The sequence below is a fragment of the Xyrauchen texanus genome, chromosome 26 (assembly GCF_025860055.1).
Source record: "Xyrauchen texanus isolate HMW12.3.18 chromosome 26, RBS_HiC_50CHRs, whole genome shotgun sequence".
Classification (NCBI taxonomy): domain Eukaryota; kingdom Metazoa; phylum Chordata; class Actinopteri; order Cypriniformes; family Catostomidae; genus Xyrauchen; species Xyrauchen texanus.
In genome coordinates this window covers 23,260,558-23,278,124 of record NC_068301.1, presented here as the reverse complement: position 1 = coordinate 23,278,124, position 17,567 = coordinate 23,260,558, and the positions used below count along the sequence as shown (strand labels likewise).

The window sequence follows — 17,567 nt, the reverse complement described above, 5'->3', positions numbered from 1 at the left end:
GTCCCCTTCCCGCAATGCCCTTCAAGGGCGCAAACGAATGCGGCTGTGTACCATTTCAAATTTGTATCCCCTTCCCTCGCAAACTTCACTCTGTCTCGTGGTACTCGAATGTATGCTTACGTTGCGCGAGTATCTGCTACTGGCGGAAGACTTGAAACAACTTGAACACCCTAAACCCTTGGTCACAGCATGTTAAAGGATGATGTCAATTTGTGGAATTATTTAGTGATCTTCAGAACTGAGAAAACGTTTTCTGAGACTGATGCAACGGAATCTCGAGTTGCATTGTGGGATATGGAGCTGCCTGAAGCGTACATCAGAGTAGACTCGCTCCCTCTGTCAAAATCGAGGGGTTGAGGGTATGTCAACAGAAACTTCCGCTCACGTAACAAAGTGGAATGGACTTCCAAAATGGCGGCGGGGATTCCCCTGAGTGGAAGCGCTTGGGGGAGTTAGCAGTGGTGGATGTTAAAAGTGAAGTGGATGTAGCCTGCGTGTCACATTCTTCTTCTGTAGGTTTACTGGCGGGCTGCAAACCAACAAAATAGGTGCATGCCGCCACCTACTGTGCTTTAGTGTGACGAGGATGAAGTCTTGGCACTGATTATATATATATATATATATATATATTAGTAGTATGGGGGACTCTCCTCAACCACCACCATTGTGCAGCATTCACCTAGATGAGGCGACGGCAGCCATAGTGCACCAGAATGCTCTAGCTATTGGTGGAGAGGAGGGTAGAGTGATCTAGCCAATTAATGGATGGGGATTATTAGGAAGCTTGATGAGGGCAATTTTGGCCAGGACACCAGGGTTACACCCCTACTCTTTAAAATAAGTTTTAATGAAAACAGAGAGTCCTCAGTGTAAAATCTCATCTGAAAGATGGTGCTTTTTACAGTAAATTGTCAAAATTGAGGGGTTGAAGGTCTGTCAAAAGAAACTTCCCTCGCTCAATTAACAAAGTGGAATGGACTTTACGCTCACTTTACAGGGGCATTAGGACCCACACAGAAGTGGCCTCCTTAATACCACTTCCAGCAGCAACCTTAGTTTTCCCCACAAAGTCTGCCATCCAGGTACTGGCCAGGCTCAACACTGTTTAGCTTTAGTGGGCAACCAGGCAAGTGCTGCAGGGTGATATGGCTGCTGACTAAAAGGAAGATTTCCCATGCTCTATGTTTAAGACCATTATTTCTTAAGAATTTCAGTATTGCTTTTACCATTTACCAGTTCCTGATCTAATATTTTAAATTTTGCATACAGTATATTCTGTACATCCTGAAGCTTGTAGTCCTCTTATAAGTTCAATTCTTTCCTGTTCATATGTGATACATTTAATTAGAACATGTTCAAGAGTTTCCATTTCCTGGCATGTATCACATAAACCAGTGTTATGTTTGCCCATGATGTGAAGTGCTGCATTAAGTACGACCCATTCTTAAGCGTGTGAGCATAACATGTTCCTCTTTATTAAAGTTAAAGAGTAATTTTACATTGCTTCATATTTTGTGCAAATGTCTGACATGTATCCCAGTACTTCTGCCATTTGTAATAGCAAGCTTCTAAAATCAAATGTTTTCCTTCCGCCCTGCTTAAATTGACTGTTAAATTTATATTATCTAATTTAAGTGCTTCCTTAGCCATTTATCCATTTTTTGCTTCCTTGCACCCCCACATGTGCTGGTACCCATAATTTGTTTTTACTGAGATTCCAATCGGCCTTAATCTAAACCGATCATTATTTCTGTTAAGATACAATCTCTACATGTTTGAAGGCTTAAGAGTGATGCCATTGAGTCATATAACAAACATATCTGGTAACACTTCCTCAGCCCAACTAAGTGCCATTTGAACAGCAACCCACTCTGCAGTGTACACTGAGGTCCCATCCGTTAACCTCCCAAAGTTTCAGATTTTAAACTCTGGTACATAATAGGCTGCAAATGTTCGTCCAGTGTCAGGGTTACTTGAGCCATCAGTGTACTGGAATAAATGCATAATGGACAGTTCTAATATGTTCCGATGATATAGATTTGATATTATTTCCACTCTCTCCTTTTTTAACGTATTCATGTAATTTAAAGTCAACTTTAAGTTCACTGAATAACCTCTGGGCATTTGGGACATTGTAACAGTTGGTCCAAATATTCTAGAATCTTATTACATTTCTTCTGCACACTCTTTAGCTTTCCATGGAAATCCTGATCCTCTTGAATTTGTTTCCCAACTCTCTTCTAAGACTTTCCTTGCCAGAGGTTCTTTCTTATGAGCCTGTAAATTTACCCAATATGTCATAGATAATTTTTGATGTTGTATATTTAGTGGCATTTCTGACAGCTCTACCTGCATTGCTGCTACTGGTGTTGTTTTAATGGTTCCTGTAATAGATATTAATGTTCTGCTTTATATAATATCCAGTTTCGTCCCATACACAATGCATTATTAATCAGTGTGAAGTGAAGAAGTGCATAGTATATATTCAACAATGACTGTTTGCCTGTCCTGCTACACATCTCAACAGGTTCAGCACTTTATTACACTTTTCTATATATTTAATAATAATTTTCCATGTTAGTTTACTACCCATCCATAACACTAAATATCTGAACTACCATTCTTTCCAATGGTTGTCTATACATATATACATGCAACTGTATATTTTGTTCTATTTGTTTCCTGGTGAAGAACTGACAACATGACTTTGAAGCCCCATTCTAATAACCGTCGTTCCACACTCCTTAATGAATAACATTTCTTCCCCTTTGCCACATTGTTCTATCATCTGTGTATAATGCTGTATTGATGTCTGGATTTACTATTTCAAATATATAATTTATCATAATATTTAATAATATAGGTCTGATAACACTTCCTTGAGGTGTTCCATTTTCCACATTAACCATGTTACTGTCTTCTGCAACTTTAATAATAATCCTTCTTTCCACATCATATCATAAGCTTTTTCGATATCAAAATATACTTCCCCCAGAACCTCTTTCATGGCTAGTGCCTTTTTAACTTTGGTTTCCAGCCTTACAAGTGCATCCAGAGTAGAGCGACCAGGGCGAAACCAGAACTAGTATGGTGCTGTCAGTCCTCTGCTTTCTACAATATAAAACCTATTTGCAATTATTCTTTCCATCACTTTACAGAGGTTAGATATAAAGGTAATAGGTCTATATTTGCCTGCTATTGATGGTTCTTTTGCATATCACATTGCCAGGAAATATAAATATTTGCTGTTTAATTAGACGTGCCTTACATATATTCAAATCATATTGCGTATCATCAATACTGTTTAATGACAAAAACAGAAAGTAATTTGAATAAGGATGTTTTAAAATCAACACAAAGGCTACAACTGAGTCAAATGTAAGGAAAAAAAAAAAAAAAAAGATAGACAGCTTTTGTCAAACCTCTTATGAAAATACATATGAATACATTTAGTAAACTAAAATAAATCTTACATTGTCTTTTAAGATTATTGAAAATTTTAAATGAATTAGGGGAAGAACAAACAAACAATTTCCTAAATTGGGAATTCCGATAGTGTTCCAATTAATAAAATATTCTCCTCACATGCCACAACTATAAACTAATGAGTAATACAAGGAAGCAACACCTTGATCCAAGGTAGTAGAAAATCTGTTTATTTGAGGTAATGTATAAAGCCTTCTGTGATGTGGGTTTCAGTCAAATCTGTTCATTACAAAATTTCACTACATGGAATGTTTTTATTAACCTTGGAGACTGCCAACTCCCACTTTCCCCATCCCTTAATTTCTCATCTGGATCAGACTGGATGGGAGAAACTGGATTTCATACAGCTGTGGGAGAAAAAAACAGGTAAAAGTAAATAAATGATTCAACTCAGGACATAAATTCATAAAAATAACTAAATAAAAGTTACTGATAAAAATGCTTTATTCCGCAATTATCCCACTTGTTTGTTGAAGTAAGTTTAGTTATCATTAAACATTCACACGACCTCTACTGGTAACACACATTACTACAAAAAAAAAAAAAAAAAAAAAAACAGGCATCTGTATTCTTTACAACATTTGTGTAAATAGGCTCAAATCTATCCAGCACCAGCAGTAGTGTAAATAACAATCATACCCTTTTAAGTGCCTGGTAAGAGCAAAAATTGCTACAGCACTTATATCCATTATATGGAGACATTTAACCAAATTACTTTTTGTTTAAATCACAATTTGTATGTTGATCTATACAGACATCACATTTAGCATTGGTACGACAATCACAGTTTCCTGATAAGCTACACTCAATATTTAAGATACCATTTAAGGAGCTTAGTTTCCCATGGCACAATAGGTGCCAAAATCAATTTTAATAAAAATAATAAAGTGTCATTATGCAAATTAGGTTTTTATGGATCCCTTAATAGAAATAGTGAAAGAAGGGATGCAGACATGTTTTGGATAAAATAGACAAGATCTTTACAGGAAGCAGCAGAGAAGGCAGCGAGGATGGAGGCAAAAACAAGTTCGGGGGACTGAGAAGCATCGACTGCAGTATGCAAGCCACGGGCACTATAGTACTGCACTAGAGGGGCCGTCTGCTTGTGGTAGGACTCTAGTCGAGTGCGCAATGCCGTCTCGTTGTCATCACTACGCCGCATAAGAGGCTCCCCAGTCACCTATGGATATATGGATAAATGTATGAATCAGACCAAAACTTTAGAACAATGCACTTGCATGTCATGAAATAATTAACATAAGAAATAAACAGATTTAGATAAACTTGATAAAACTAGATAAAATGCTCCCCAGACATAAATGAGGTGCAACACTGGAAATTAGATTGTTTTTGTTTCTTACATCATCCTTCATATGCTCCTTGGGAGGGTTGAACTCTTTGTGGTAAGATCGGCCACTAGGCTGGTGAATGAGCCTGAGGAACAATGGATCAGATTACACTTAAACAAGAGTGTCAGCTTCATGTTTTACAATTCTCACAAGCAAGGAAGGAAATGGTGGGAAAAATCCCTCTTTAAACAGAGTTTGGAGTCAAAGAGTTATCATTTGTTTGTTTAACACTTCCTTTTCGGTAAAAATTTGCAATCAAAATTGCCTGAAGATATATTCCTGCCATTCCCCCAATAATATACTGTATTTTAGGACTAGGAAATTAAAATTAGTTTCTGCTATTAATAGTTGACTGTTTAATGCATTAAAACATTAGAGCAATTAATGCAGTATCCATTTTTGTTTCTCCACTTCCTGAAACTTCACTAATGTTTTCCCCCACTGTGTGGCTAAAATTGCCATATATAAATTTTCATTAGGTACACGTTCGACTTTACTGCACATCCCAACACAGAAACTAAATGTGCGTAGCAGTGCATGCTTATTCATGACGCGCAAATTCCCGGGCATAATAAACACGGGAGCAGATTTACTGTACAGAGAAAGGAGACTTTTCCTGCAAGTAATGAGACAAGTGTGGGAGAGATATTGGGAAGCTGCCATATCTCTTCACATTGCCCGAAAACGCTCTCACTGTCATCTGAGCCAGTGTCAAAATCAAATCCTCGCAAGAGAGATGTTTGTGATAAAACTGAACGGCAGCCAGAGAAAATAACAGTTTTGAGGTTTTAAACTTCAACAAATTAAACTCCAGCATTTAATTTGGTTTATATCTGTATATATAGTGTCTAATAATGCATTGGCAATGTATACGAGTCCATCTTGCCAATAAAGCTTGATATGAATTTAATCTGCCCATTTGATCCTATTATTTTTAAAAAGTTCACTTGAAAACTGCAGCAGATTTTGCCCAACTTTTAATTGCAGCATGTCCACTGATTTTATGTATAGTCTAATTGACTATACGCTAAAAATGAAAATTTTTACATATACATATTTAAATAAAGCAAAGGAATGATGAATTCTCTCAAATGGGTTATATCTCACATCAATTTATTTATACAGACGCTCCAACACAGTAAAAATAATTGGCAAAACAATTGCTAAGTGCAGCAGTAAAAGGTTTTTGGGTTTACTCCATTAGTGCTAAATACCTATAAGTACACACTTGCAATCATTTCTAGTACAAGCCGTTACGTAAACATTCTAAAATTAAGCATGAAACTGGTTCAAACCTCAAAACACCTAGTTATATACATTCCAAGAAACATTGCTTGTGTATCTATAAATAAAAACCATTAAGTTTTTGTACATTGACATAGAAAGGAAATTTAGTACAGCCCCACTGTTTCTGTTTTTCATCCATTAATTGTTGGTCTACGGTACATAGATATACAAATGTACACAACAATCTACTTTCCACAGTTTTACATCGAAAACATTTATTAACTTAAAACATTTCAGTCTACAAACAATTTTTAAATCTACAAAAAACAACCCAAAGAAAGATCTTCATTCCCAGAGGATACATTGAATTCAAATAAAAAAAAATCCATCTACATCCCTCTGTAAAAGTCTACGTTCTATATTCCCTCATCTACGGTTACGTTTAATTTGTTCAATCACTAGAAAGTTCAATTCAGAGTGATTCCCCTCACTAAAATTAAGTGATTTTGTTGTCTCTTCTTATCAGACTCATATGTTCTATTATGCAAGTTCTGATCTGCCTGTTATTTTTGGCAACATATAATTTATTACAAGGACATGAAAGTAAATCAAATTTTCGGAATCACATGAGACATTGTTTGATGTTATATGTATGGTCTGTTATCGAACTTTCAAAAGAGGAAGTTCTATGCTTAAATGCAGCACAGTTAAGTTTAGGGACAAAAACAATGTCTTTACTTAAACGACAATCTCTCATGTTCAGTGTGATAAAGGTATCAGATTTAACAAAATAATCTCTAATATTGTTCTCTCTATAAGAAGAGCAGAGGATTAAAAAGAATGATGTAGCACATACACAATCACTCGATAATATATGCCAATGCTTTTTGATTATGTTCTTAATTTCTTGACTATACGCTAAATACGTAGTAGTGCACACAACAGAAAAAGGTTTGTCCTTTTTAGTGCGTAACGCATCTCATACGGTGACTATCAATTGCATAATCAAGACACTTTGAATATCCCCTTAAACAAAATTGCTTGTACATTTGACCAACTTCGTACTCTAAATCGGATTCTAAAGTTCACATTTTGTGTATGGTAACCCCTTCTTAAATAGGATGCACAGTCAATGCATGTAAAACCCTATTTTTTGTCCATGGGTTTAGTATATAAAGTAGTCTAAAGAGTACCAGATTCAAATAGAACTTTTGTATCAAGAAACAAAACCGAATGGGTGTCAATTTCTACAATGTTCTAAAAAAAAAAGTCAAAAATATTCCTTGGACTTTAAAAAACGAAACGAGAAAAAAAAACAAAAAAACAATCACATATATTTTCCACATGATTTTTCCAAATATATCGTTCCTCTAGGTTTCCCATGAATAAGCACGCATAATCAGGTCGAAAACAGAAACAATGGGGCTGTACTGAATTTCCGTTCTATATCAATGTACAAAAAGTACATTTCTTTATATCAATGGGAAATAATGTATATATGATACTAAAATGTAATATGTTTTTAATTATAGATACAAGCAATGCTTCAAGGAATGTATATAACTAGGTGTCTTGAATTTTGAACTAGTTGCATGCTTAATATTAGAATGTTTAAGGTATTCCAAAAGGGGTAAACCAAAAAACCTTTTGCTGCTGCACGTCACACTTTTTTTATTCTGTTGGTGCCTCTGAATAAATAAATTGTTGTGAGATTGGGCCTATTTTTGAGTACGGATTCATCATTCATTCACATTTTTGGACCTACGCACCTTGATAATTGGATTTAATCATCGTATATTTAGACTGGTATTTGGCACAACATTATTTGCCACATTGCATATTTAAATAATTAAAAAGAAACAATGACCATCTAATTTATTGCCAGTTCTTTGAGACATACACCGATGACCCAAAACATAGTGAGGACCTGCCTAATATTGCTGTTGGTCCTCCGTGTACCGCCAAAACAGCACAGACCCACAGAGGCATGGATTCCACAAGACCCCTGAAGGTGTCCTGTGGTATCTGGCTCCAAAATATTAGCAGCAGATCCTTCAAGTCCTGTAAGTTGTGAGGGACTGTGGATCGGACTTGTTGGTCCAGCATATCCTACAGATGCTCAATCGTATTGAGATCTGGGGAATTAGGGAGCAGGGCAACACCTTGAACTCTTTGTGTTCCTTAAACCATTCCCGAACAATGTGTGCAGTGTGGCAGGGCACATTATCCTGCTGAAAGAGGCCACTGCCACCAAGGAATTCCATTACCATGAAGGGGTGCGCCTGTGCGCTCTGCAACGATGTTTAGGTAGGTGGAATGTGCCGAATTGACATCCACATGAATGGCTGGACCCAGGGTTTCCAGCAGAACATTGCCCAGAGCATCACACTCCCTCCACTGGCTTGTCATCTTCAAACAGTGCATCCTGGTGCCATAACTACCCCAGGTAAACAGCACACAGCTGTCCACGTGATGCAAAATAAAATGGGACTTATTGGACCAGGTGACCTTCCACTGCTCGTGTGCCCATTGTAGGCACTTTCAACGGTGGACAGGGATCATAACATGGGCACTCTGACTAGCCTGCAGATATGCACCCCATATACAACAGTGTGCGATGTGACATTCCTCCAGTAACAATTATTAAAATTTTCTGTGACATGCCACAGTAGAATTCGATTTTGACCAGACGGTATAGCCTTCATTGCCCTCACACATCAATAATCCATGGGCGCCCAATGCCCTGTCACCTGTTTGTCCCTCCTTGGACCACTGTCGGTAGGTATACACCACTGCCTACTAGGAGCACCCCACGTGCCTTGCCATTTCAGAGATGCTCTGACCAAGCTTCAGGAGCCTTTCTTACCAGTTCTGTTTGGGAGTATCAACAAATCGTTCCTGAAACCTGTGCAGAAATCTACCATGTTTTAAGAAAAAAAAATGTATGCATGTTATATTAGTTTTCTTTTTTTAGACTTTGAAGCTTACAGTGTAGTTTGTAGGCATTTGGACACATGACTACAAGTTCAAATCAAAATCAAATCACTTTGTCACATAACCATATACACAAGTGAAACAGTAGGTTAAAGTCTTGTGTAGTTCCGAGCAACATAGCAGTCATGACAGTGACGAGACATATACCAATTACAAAACATTTACGCAACACAATTTACACATAATTACACAAAACAATAATATACAATGTACAGTAAACAATACACACAAAAGAATGTACATACCATAAAAAAAAAAAGATATATATAAAAAAAATATATATATATCACACACACACATACACACACACACACACACACACACACACACACACACACACAAGTTGTATTGTGGAGAATATAACAGTCCAGTGTGAGATAATAAAGATTAATAAAGTGCAGTGCTGATGTATAGTGTTCAAAAGTCTGATTGCTTGGGGGAAGAAGCTGTCAAGTAGTTGGCTGGAGCGGGTCCTGATGCTGCGATACCGCCTGCCTGATGGTAGCAATGAGAGCAGCCCATGACTCGGGTGGCTGGAGTCTCTGATGATCCCCCGAGCTTTTTTCACACATCGCCTATTATGTATGTCCTGGAGGGAGGGAAGCTCACCTCCGATGAAGTGTCTAGCAGTTCGCACCACTCTTTGTAGGGCTTTGCGGTTGTGGACGGAGCCATTGCCGTACCAGGCTGTGATGCAGCCAGTCAGGATGCTCTCTACAGTGCTGGTGTAGAACCGTGTGAGGATGTGGTGGTTCATTCCAAACTTCCTCAGCCGCCTGAGGAAGAAGAGGCGCTGGTGAGCCTTCTTCACAATGGCCTCAGTATGGACGGACCATGCGAGTTCCTCAGTGATGTGGACACCGAGGAACTTGAAGCTGCTGACTCTCTCCACCGGTGATCTATTAATGGTGATGGGGCTGTCCTCTGTCTTTCCTCCTGAAGTCCACTAGAAGCTCCTTGGTCTTACTGACATTGAGGGAGAGGTTGTGCTCCTGCCACCAGTGTGTCAGAGTGTGCACCTCCTCTCTGTAGTTTCATCATTGTCAGTGATCAGAGCTACCACCGCAGTATCATTAGCAAACTTAATGATGGCATTGGAGCCATGTGTTGCCACACAGTCATGTGTGTATAGGGAATACAGGAGTGGGCTGAGAACACAGCCCTGCAGGGCTCCAGTGTTGAGGGTCAGTGATGAGATGTTGCTGCCCATTCCAACCACCTGACATCTGCCTGACAGGAAGTCCAGGATCCAGCTGCACAGCAAGCTATTTAAGACCAGAGCCCGGAGTTTCACATCAAGCTTGGAGGGCACAATGGTGTTGAATGCTGAGCTGTAGTCTACAAACATCATTCTCACATAGGTCCCTTTTTTCCAGGTGGGATAGAGCAGTGTGTATTGTAAATACAAAGGCATCATCAGTGGAGTGGTTGTTGCGGTAGGCAAACTGCAATGGGTCCAGTGAGGTGGGCAGCACAGAGCAGATGTGATCTCTGATTAGCCTCTCAAAGCATTTGCTGATGATGGGGGTCAGAACAACAGGGCACCAGACATTTAAGCAAGTGATTTTGGCTTGTTTTTGCACAGGCACAATGGTGGACGTTTTAAAGAATGTGGGGAATACAGACAGGGAGAGGGACAGGTTGAAAATGTCCATAAAAACACCAGCCAGTTGGTTCGCGCACGCTCTGATGACACGTCCCGGAATGCAGTCTGGACCCGCGGCTTTACGGATGTTCACCCTTCGGAAGGATCGGTTACATCCGCAACAGAGATGGAGAGTGAACCATCCTCTGTAGTGTCGGCCACGTGTGCCCTCTCCGCGAGGGCGGTGTTATTTTCCTCGAAACGAGCATAAAATGAATTAAGCTTATCCGAGAGAGAGGCAGCTGTGTTCACGGCAGAGTTTTTATTCCCTTTGATGTACACAGCTGTGATAATGACTGCTGAGATATTCCAGATCAGGAGAGCAGAAAGACTTGATAAAATGTACATTCCTCTGATCACACCATGATTTGTTGATCATAAAACATACACCACCACCTCAGCGTTTACCGGAGAGGTCTTTCGCTCGGTCCGCTTGGTGCACGGAGAACCCCGCGGGTTTGATGGCCGAATCTGGAATCTCCGCAGTTTCTACACATCCAAGTTTCTGTAAGGCAGATAACGCAGCAGACCCTCGTCTCTCGTTGGAAAGAGATCCACGCTCTTAGCTCGCTGAGCTTGTTGTCCAGAGACTGAACATTTGCCAGTAGTATACTGGGTAGCAGGGGTCGATTTGCACATTGTCTTACTCTGATGAGAACCCCGGCTCTTTTCCCCTTTTCCTTCTACATTTCCGTGGCTGGGCAACCCAGACAAAGGGCTCCGCTGGTGTGTTTGGAAACAGCGGGTCGGCAATGAGGAATTTGAAGTCCGGTTTTCAGTGTGAAATTGCAGAACCAATGTCCAAAAGCGTTTGTCTGTCCTATACAATAAGGCAGACAACATCAAAGACAAAAAACAAACAATAAACTGCAGTGTTGTTTCGCAGTTTCACAACGCAGCGGCCATACCGGCGCCATCTTGAGTCCAAAAAGTTATCAAGGGTCTGACATATGATACTAGCCTTCATGTGTTTTAGATTTATTTATTTATTTTTCTGTGCCCAGACACAGTGGAAGTGTGGCAGCAAGTAGCCGATAGATTCCAGGCTGTGTGGAACTTCCAAACTGCCTGGGTGCTCTAGATGGAAAACACATCAACATTCGTCACCCACCAGGGACTGAATCAACATTCTTCAACTACAAGCATACATTTTCCATAGTTCTAATGGCACCGGTTGACAGCAGTTACAGATTCCTGTACATAGATGTTGGTTGCAATGGACTGATTTCAAATGGCGGAGTGTTTGGTGGATGCTCACTGCAGGATGCCCTGGTGAATAGAACATCCAACATCCCTGAACCACTTCCTGCATTTGACCAGCTGGCTCCTTCCTCTTGTGGCAGATGGAGGAATTTTCCTTAAAGTACCTCATGAAGCCATATCCAAACCGCAAGCTATATGTTGAGCAATCTTCAATTACAGGCTGCAGTGAGCTCTGAGGGTGATAGAAAATGCTTTTGGCATCCTAGCAAACCGTTTGCGTCTAACCACCATTAACATTCAAGTCACTGCCAAAGTTGAGGACACCGTTTTGGCTTGCTGTGCTCTGCACAACTTCCTGTGGACAGAGTGCTGTAAGCTCTACAGAAAGGACTAATCTATGGAAGGACTCCTTGCCACACACACAACCAATGCTACAACACGAGCAAAGCAGCTCAGGGATGAAGTATGCCATTAATTGAATTCTGACATTAGTGCAGTGCCTTTTCAGTGGTGCAAAATATAGGAAGTGCGTACATGCAACTTCTCAATCTGTGCTCAATGTTTTTGCAGTAGGCAGAGCTGGCATCATTGTGGTCTTCCTGAAAAGCTAACCTTCCCGGGGTTTCACCCATGGTGCACATAAAGTATGTTGATTCCTAGCTGGTAGACTTTCTGAGCTTCACCCGAGGCCTCGAAGTGCTTGAATGGCTGTAGTTGCTTGGAAAAGGCTGTAGTTACTTCCTTCAAATAAATTCACAATGACGGGGATTTAAAACCATGGATTCTTACAACTGTTCATCAAGCACTCATAACAGGGCATTGTGAAAACAATATCCTGAAAATTGGGCTCCATTTGGTTTGTGTGTGGTCAGGTGTGAAATGCCTGGTGTGAATAAGCTTCCGTCACAGTGTTGACAAATTGAAATTATAATGGCTTGATACAGATGAACTTCATGGCACATTGTGGAAGATAATGGGAGAGTAAAACAAAGTTAACGTATGAAAGTCTACATGTGAATACAGGGGTAGAAACCCCACCAGGGCAATCAGTGACAACTTCTTGCAAATGTGTTTTTAAATTTTTGTCATGCAGCAGATGTTTTTATCCAAGTGACAATAATAAAAGGATAGAAGCAAGAAATATATATATTTTTTTAAATAGAACAGTTAATTTACCCTGAGAGTTAGGTTGGAAGTGGTCTATTTGTGTGGGGATCTAAAAACTGCAGCCGGGTCAGGATCCATTGCTGCCGGCAAATCTTCTGTGCTCCAAAACTTCCTGAGGGTGCAAGTTTCTTGTACCACATATCCTGTGTTTGCAGATAACCCCACCTCTTTCTTAGCCCTTACTCTGAAAGAAAAGGTCAAGTTTTGTAAACATTGAGTTAGCATGTCAAATTCATGTCTATATGCAGTGCAAACAAAGATTATTTTTGCTCTTGTTGCGACAGGGCAGATTCAAGGCGCTAGCACATAACACAACAACTGCCAGTTCAATAACCAAAATTTGCCAGAAAATAAAAAAGTATATTTACAGTGCACTAGCAAACAATAATGAACAGTTTCTGCTAAAGAGCTCAATAGCCAAAAATAAAATCTTACCGAATATAACAAGTTTGTTTTTGATCTCACGCCGGAGTTCTGCTTTCACCACTCGGTTGGCATAATGTTTTTCTGCAATGTCGTACAGAGCTGGCCTCTCCTCAATCATGATGATCAGTTGGTCTTCAGTTTCTTCATTCCAGATGACAATGTCGTTATGAAAATATTTGCATATTGGAATGCTCAGATGAGATGAAAAATGAGAACAGCCTTCTGTGCATGTGCCCTCTCGACTTTGTTGTTTGCTTGCTTTTGTCACTTCCATTTTTCTTCTCGTCCATTGCTTCGCCAAGCAGAAAAGCCAATCAGACTGATATGTCTCACTGACGGGCTCCGGTGTGGATTCAACATGCTCAATTGGCCAAAAAGCCACCAACGGGGGTCGATTAATGACAATGGTGCAGAATACACCGCAAAAACTAGGCCGACAGATGCTCAACGATGGCCCGATATTTGGCCGATGGCTGACTGCCGGCTTGGTGCGTCACGGGTATTAGGAGATGATCAACGTTATTCGCTTTAAATGTAAGTGGTCACAATGTTTAGGGTCATCAGTGTATAGCAAATATATTTGCCAAAAATATATTAATTATATTTTACATTTGAATGTAGCATGATTAATCCCAATTAATAGTATCTCCTACCTAATACATGCTTAGTGTTATTCTTGAATGACACTGTGAATGAAGAGTGTGAAACTCTATTCAGGGCTTCCCATTTTTATTTATTTGACATTAGAATACTTGCCTATCAGTGGTGTGTGCTGCTAAAATCCTACAAGTGCACAACCTGTTGTTTTTAACACCATGCCAGCTTCTATGGCCATTTACCATGACAAAAACCAGGTTGAACATAGGTTAAAATACAAAATCAACTATGTTTAAGACACATTTTTAATAAAAGCTCTGAAACTGATTCTGGACTGACTTAGTTAAAAACAGTGTCATGGGTATCAGCCAAATAAAAATATTTATCTGTGGACTAGAAATGGTCCCATCAACCCTCATACCTCCCACAGATCCTGCGTACAAGTAGAGAGTCATCAACAGAGAATTCAACAACAGAGTCCAATTTTTCACTACGCGTCTCCAGGAGGCCATCCAACTAAAAAAAAAAAAAAAAGAAGGAAACAGAGCAGCCACAGGTTTGACAAGCTGATACACTTCCATATGCAGGGTTGATTATCATGTGCGGTTATACAGTAATCATGTGGTCCAATTAAAATGCATACATGCTGGACAGAGCAGAGCTACGATCTCATCATCTTGGTCTGTTAGTGTGGTATAATTTTAGTTGAACTAAAGCATTTAAATTAAAAACAAATTATTGTTTTAGTCAAACTAAAATCAAACTTTTAAAGTCCATGTAAACCGAAACATACTGACTGATCCTGAATTGTTGAGGAAAAATTCAACAATTGAAGTCCTCACCATTTCTGCCTGCTTGACAGTACGTGGGAAACCATCCAGAAGGAATCCATTCTTGCAGGCAGGTGTGTCCAGGTTGTTGTCTATGAGCTCCACCACCATTTCATCACTCACCTAAAGGTCAGGATATGATCAGGGTTATAGGTCTTTATCAATCCAAACACAGTTGAGTCCAATTTAATGATTCAAGCATTAAAAAAAAAAAAAACAGTCTCCTGATTATTTAAAGGGATAGTTCACCCCAATTTTTTTATTATTTCAGCTCTGTAGGTCCATACAATACAAGATTATATGCTTTTTGGACCAAATTTATGGCCACAATTCACTTGCATTTTATGGACTTACAGAGCAGAAATATTATTCAAAAAATCTCTGTTTGTGTTTAGCAGATGAAAGTCAATAACATCTGGAATGGCAAGAAGGTCAGTGAATTATGAGAGAATTTAAATTTTTGGGTGAACTATACCTATAAGGGTCAGTATACACTAGGCTAGATATGGATCCATTTTACCAGTTTGCCAGCATCCATGGTTTCCTTCAGACGCTGGCCAAGCTCTGAGCCAGATGCCACCATGGCCCTCAGCATGTCTCCAGTGGCTAAGTGACACACACAGTACTTCTCTGCCAGCCTGGGTGCCTGTGAAGGCAAAACCAAAACCAAAAACCAAAAAACACGAATTTAGGAATCTAGAAACAATACACACCAATAGTCAACATTAAAACCCTAACAAAAGTTGAAGGAAAGACAAATATTTTATCATCCAACAATGTTAAGGAAGAATATGTATGTATAGGTACAAGTTGTTCTTGTTCTGATCAAATAAAAGCTCATAGCAACATGATGGCACACGTGTAACATTTATTGACGGTTCAAAGGGTATAATGAGTTCAATCTGTTTCAGTTTAGTTAAACTATTTTCCCTGCGGCAGGAGGACAGAACAGAATGAGCCACGCGGCCATTCACACCGACTCTCACCTGCGTCCCTTTTCCCGCACCGGGCGGGCCGAGCAGAATGGCTCGAATGCCTTCACGTACACTGGATACCTTATCATCCGTTTGCGTGCTAGGGGCCATGGTTACAACTTGTAAACGAACTAAAGACACTTCACTCTCTAAACCACTCTTCGAGCACACAAACTCACTCCGCCAAGAAAGGAAGTGTTAACGCCTCCGTGTTCTAAGTATGGGATCAATGCCCCGCCTTCTCACACCAGGAGAGCCATTTGATTGGCCAACGACACGTCGTTTATTCACTATTCAAGCACATTGGATGGAATATAATGTTTCAGAATCATCTTATATCCGGAAGTTGGAATGAAATTCCACATCGAACATCAAGGAGATTTGAAGGTGTAGATAAGATAAACAACATATTTGTTAATATATCTTATCAAACTATAAAGGCTATCATTTCTATTATGGTCTTCCGACTCGATAACTAAATTATGATTAACCAGACATCGCTTTAGATGTACTAAATCACTGTATTCATTGTTTTTTCTTCATTATTTTAAACCCAGTGGGATTATGTTGTTTTTAAAGATCAATGACATTAATTTATCTTCTTACTCACATTTAAATAATTAATACTATTCAAGTTCCCACTTGTTCCCAATTTCTTTTTTTAATAACCTTTACATTAGTTTTTTACTGGATTAGAAAAAAAAAACCTCCGTCAGTTCCTTTCATTTATAACATTACTAACACAACATTATGATAGCGTATGTTGCTTAACAGATCATAAAACTCTTTGAACATTAAGGTCCATGGACAAATTATTAGTAGTAATAACATAGTATTGCCTTCTGTCCAGCAGAATATATTAATGAACAAGTGAGGCAGTTAAAAGAGATCACCCCGAAATTATTATTCTCTTTTCATTTACTCAGCTTTATGCCATCCCAGATGTGTATGACTTTCTTCTGCAGAACACAAATTAAGATTATTTCAACTCTTTAGGTCTGTACAATGAAAGTGAATGGTGGCCAGAACTTCGAAGGTCCAAAAAGAAAATAATAGGTAGCATCAAAGTAATCCATACGACTCCAGTGGTTACATCAGTGCCTTCAGAGTCGACATGACAGGTGTGGGTGAGAAACAGATAATTATTTAAGTCCTTTTTTTTTTTTGTTAACTATAAATCGTATGTCGTAATCGTATTTTTTTTTTTTATATAGGTATTTTATTTGGTTGTGTAGTCTCATGTGGTTCTGGGTTTGTCCTATGTTGTTTTTATGTAGCACCATGGTCCTGGAGGAATGTTGTCTCGTTTTGCTGTGTACTGTACTAACTGTATATGGTTGAAACGACAATAAAAACCACTTGACTTGAAATCTTTACTAAAAATCTGTTTCTTTCCCATCATATTGCTATAGAAGACATTGATTTAGCCATTAAGTCATATGGATTACTTTTATTCTACATATGTGTGCTTTTTTTTTTTTGGGACCTTAAAAGTTCTGGCCATCATTCACTAGCATTGTATATACATACAGAGCTGAAATACTCTTCTAAACATCTTCTTTTGTGTTAAGCAGAAGTAAGTCATACATATCTGGGATGGCATGAGAGTGAGTAAATGGTGGGTATACATTTTTGGGCAAACTAAGCCTTTAAATCCAAATGTGCAAGC

General features: G+C 39.1%; 1 protein-coding gene across 1 annotated transcript; it reads right to left on the bottom strand.

The window, feature by feature from the left end:
• Positions 1 to 3,613: 3,613 nt before the first annotated feature.
• Positions 3,614 to 16,096, bottom strand: ak2 (adenylate kinase 2). Its single transcript, XM_052093566.1, has 7 exons — positions 15,911 to 16,096; positions 15,445 to 15,570; positions 14,937 to 15,047; positions 14,516 to 14,610; positions 4,848 to 4,920; positions 4,471 to 4,666; positions 3,614 to 3,833 (listed from the first exon to the last, which is right to left on the bottom strand). Exons 1-7 carry the CDS (start codon positions 16,007 to 16,009, stop codon positions 3,826 to 3,828), a joined length of 708 nt encoding a protein of 235 aa, XP_051949526.1. The 5' UTR covers positions 16,010 to 16,096; the 3' UTR covers positions 3,614 to 3,825.
• Between the last annotated feature and the right edge of the window lie 1,471 nt (positions 16,097 to 17,567).

Bases quoted from the DNA above. Each gene is read 5' to 3' on its own strand.
- ak2 (XM_052093566.1), bottom strand. From the start codon at position 16,009: ATGGCCCCTAGCACGCAAACGGATGATAAGGTATCCAGTGTACGTGAA. The intron at 14,611-14,936 runs GTGAGGACTTCA...TTTTTTTTTTAG, and splicing joins CTGTCAAGCAGGCAGAAATG to TTGGATGGCCTCCTGGAGAC. The intron at 4,921-14,515 runs GTATGAGGGTTG...ATTGTTCCTCAG, and splicing joins GTACGCAGGATCTGTGGGAG to GCTCATTCACCAGCCTAGTG.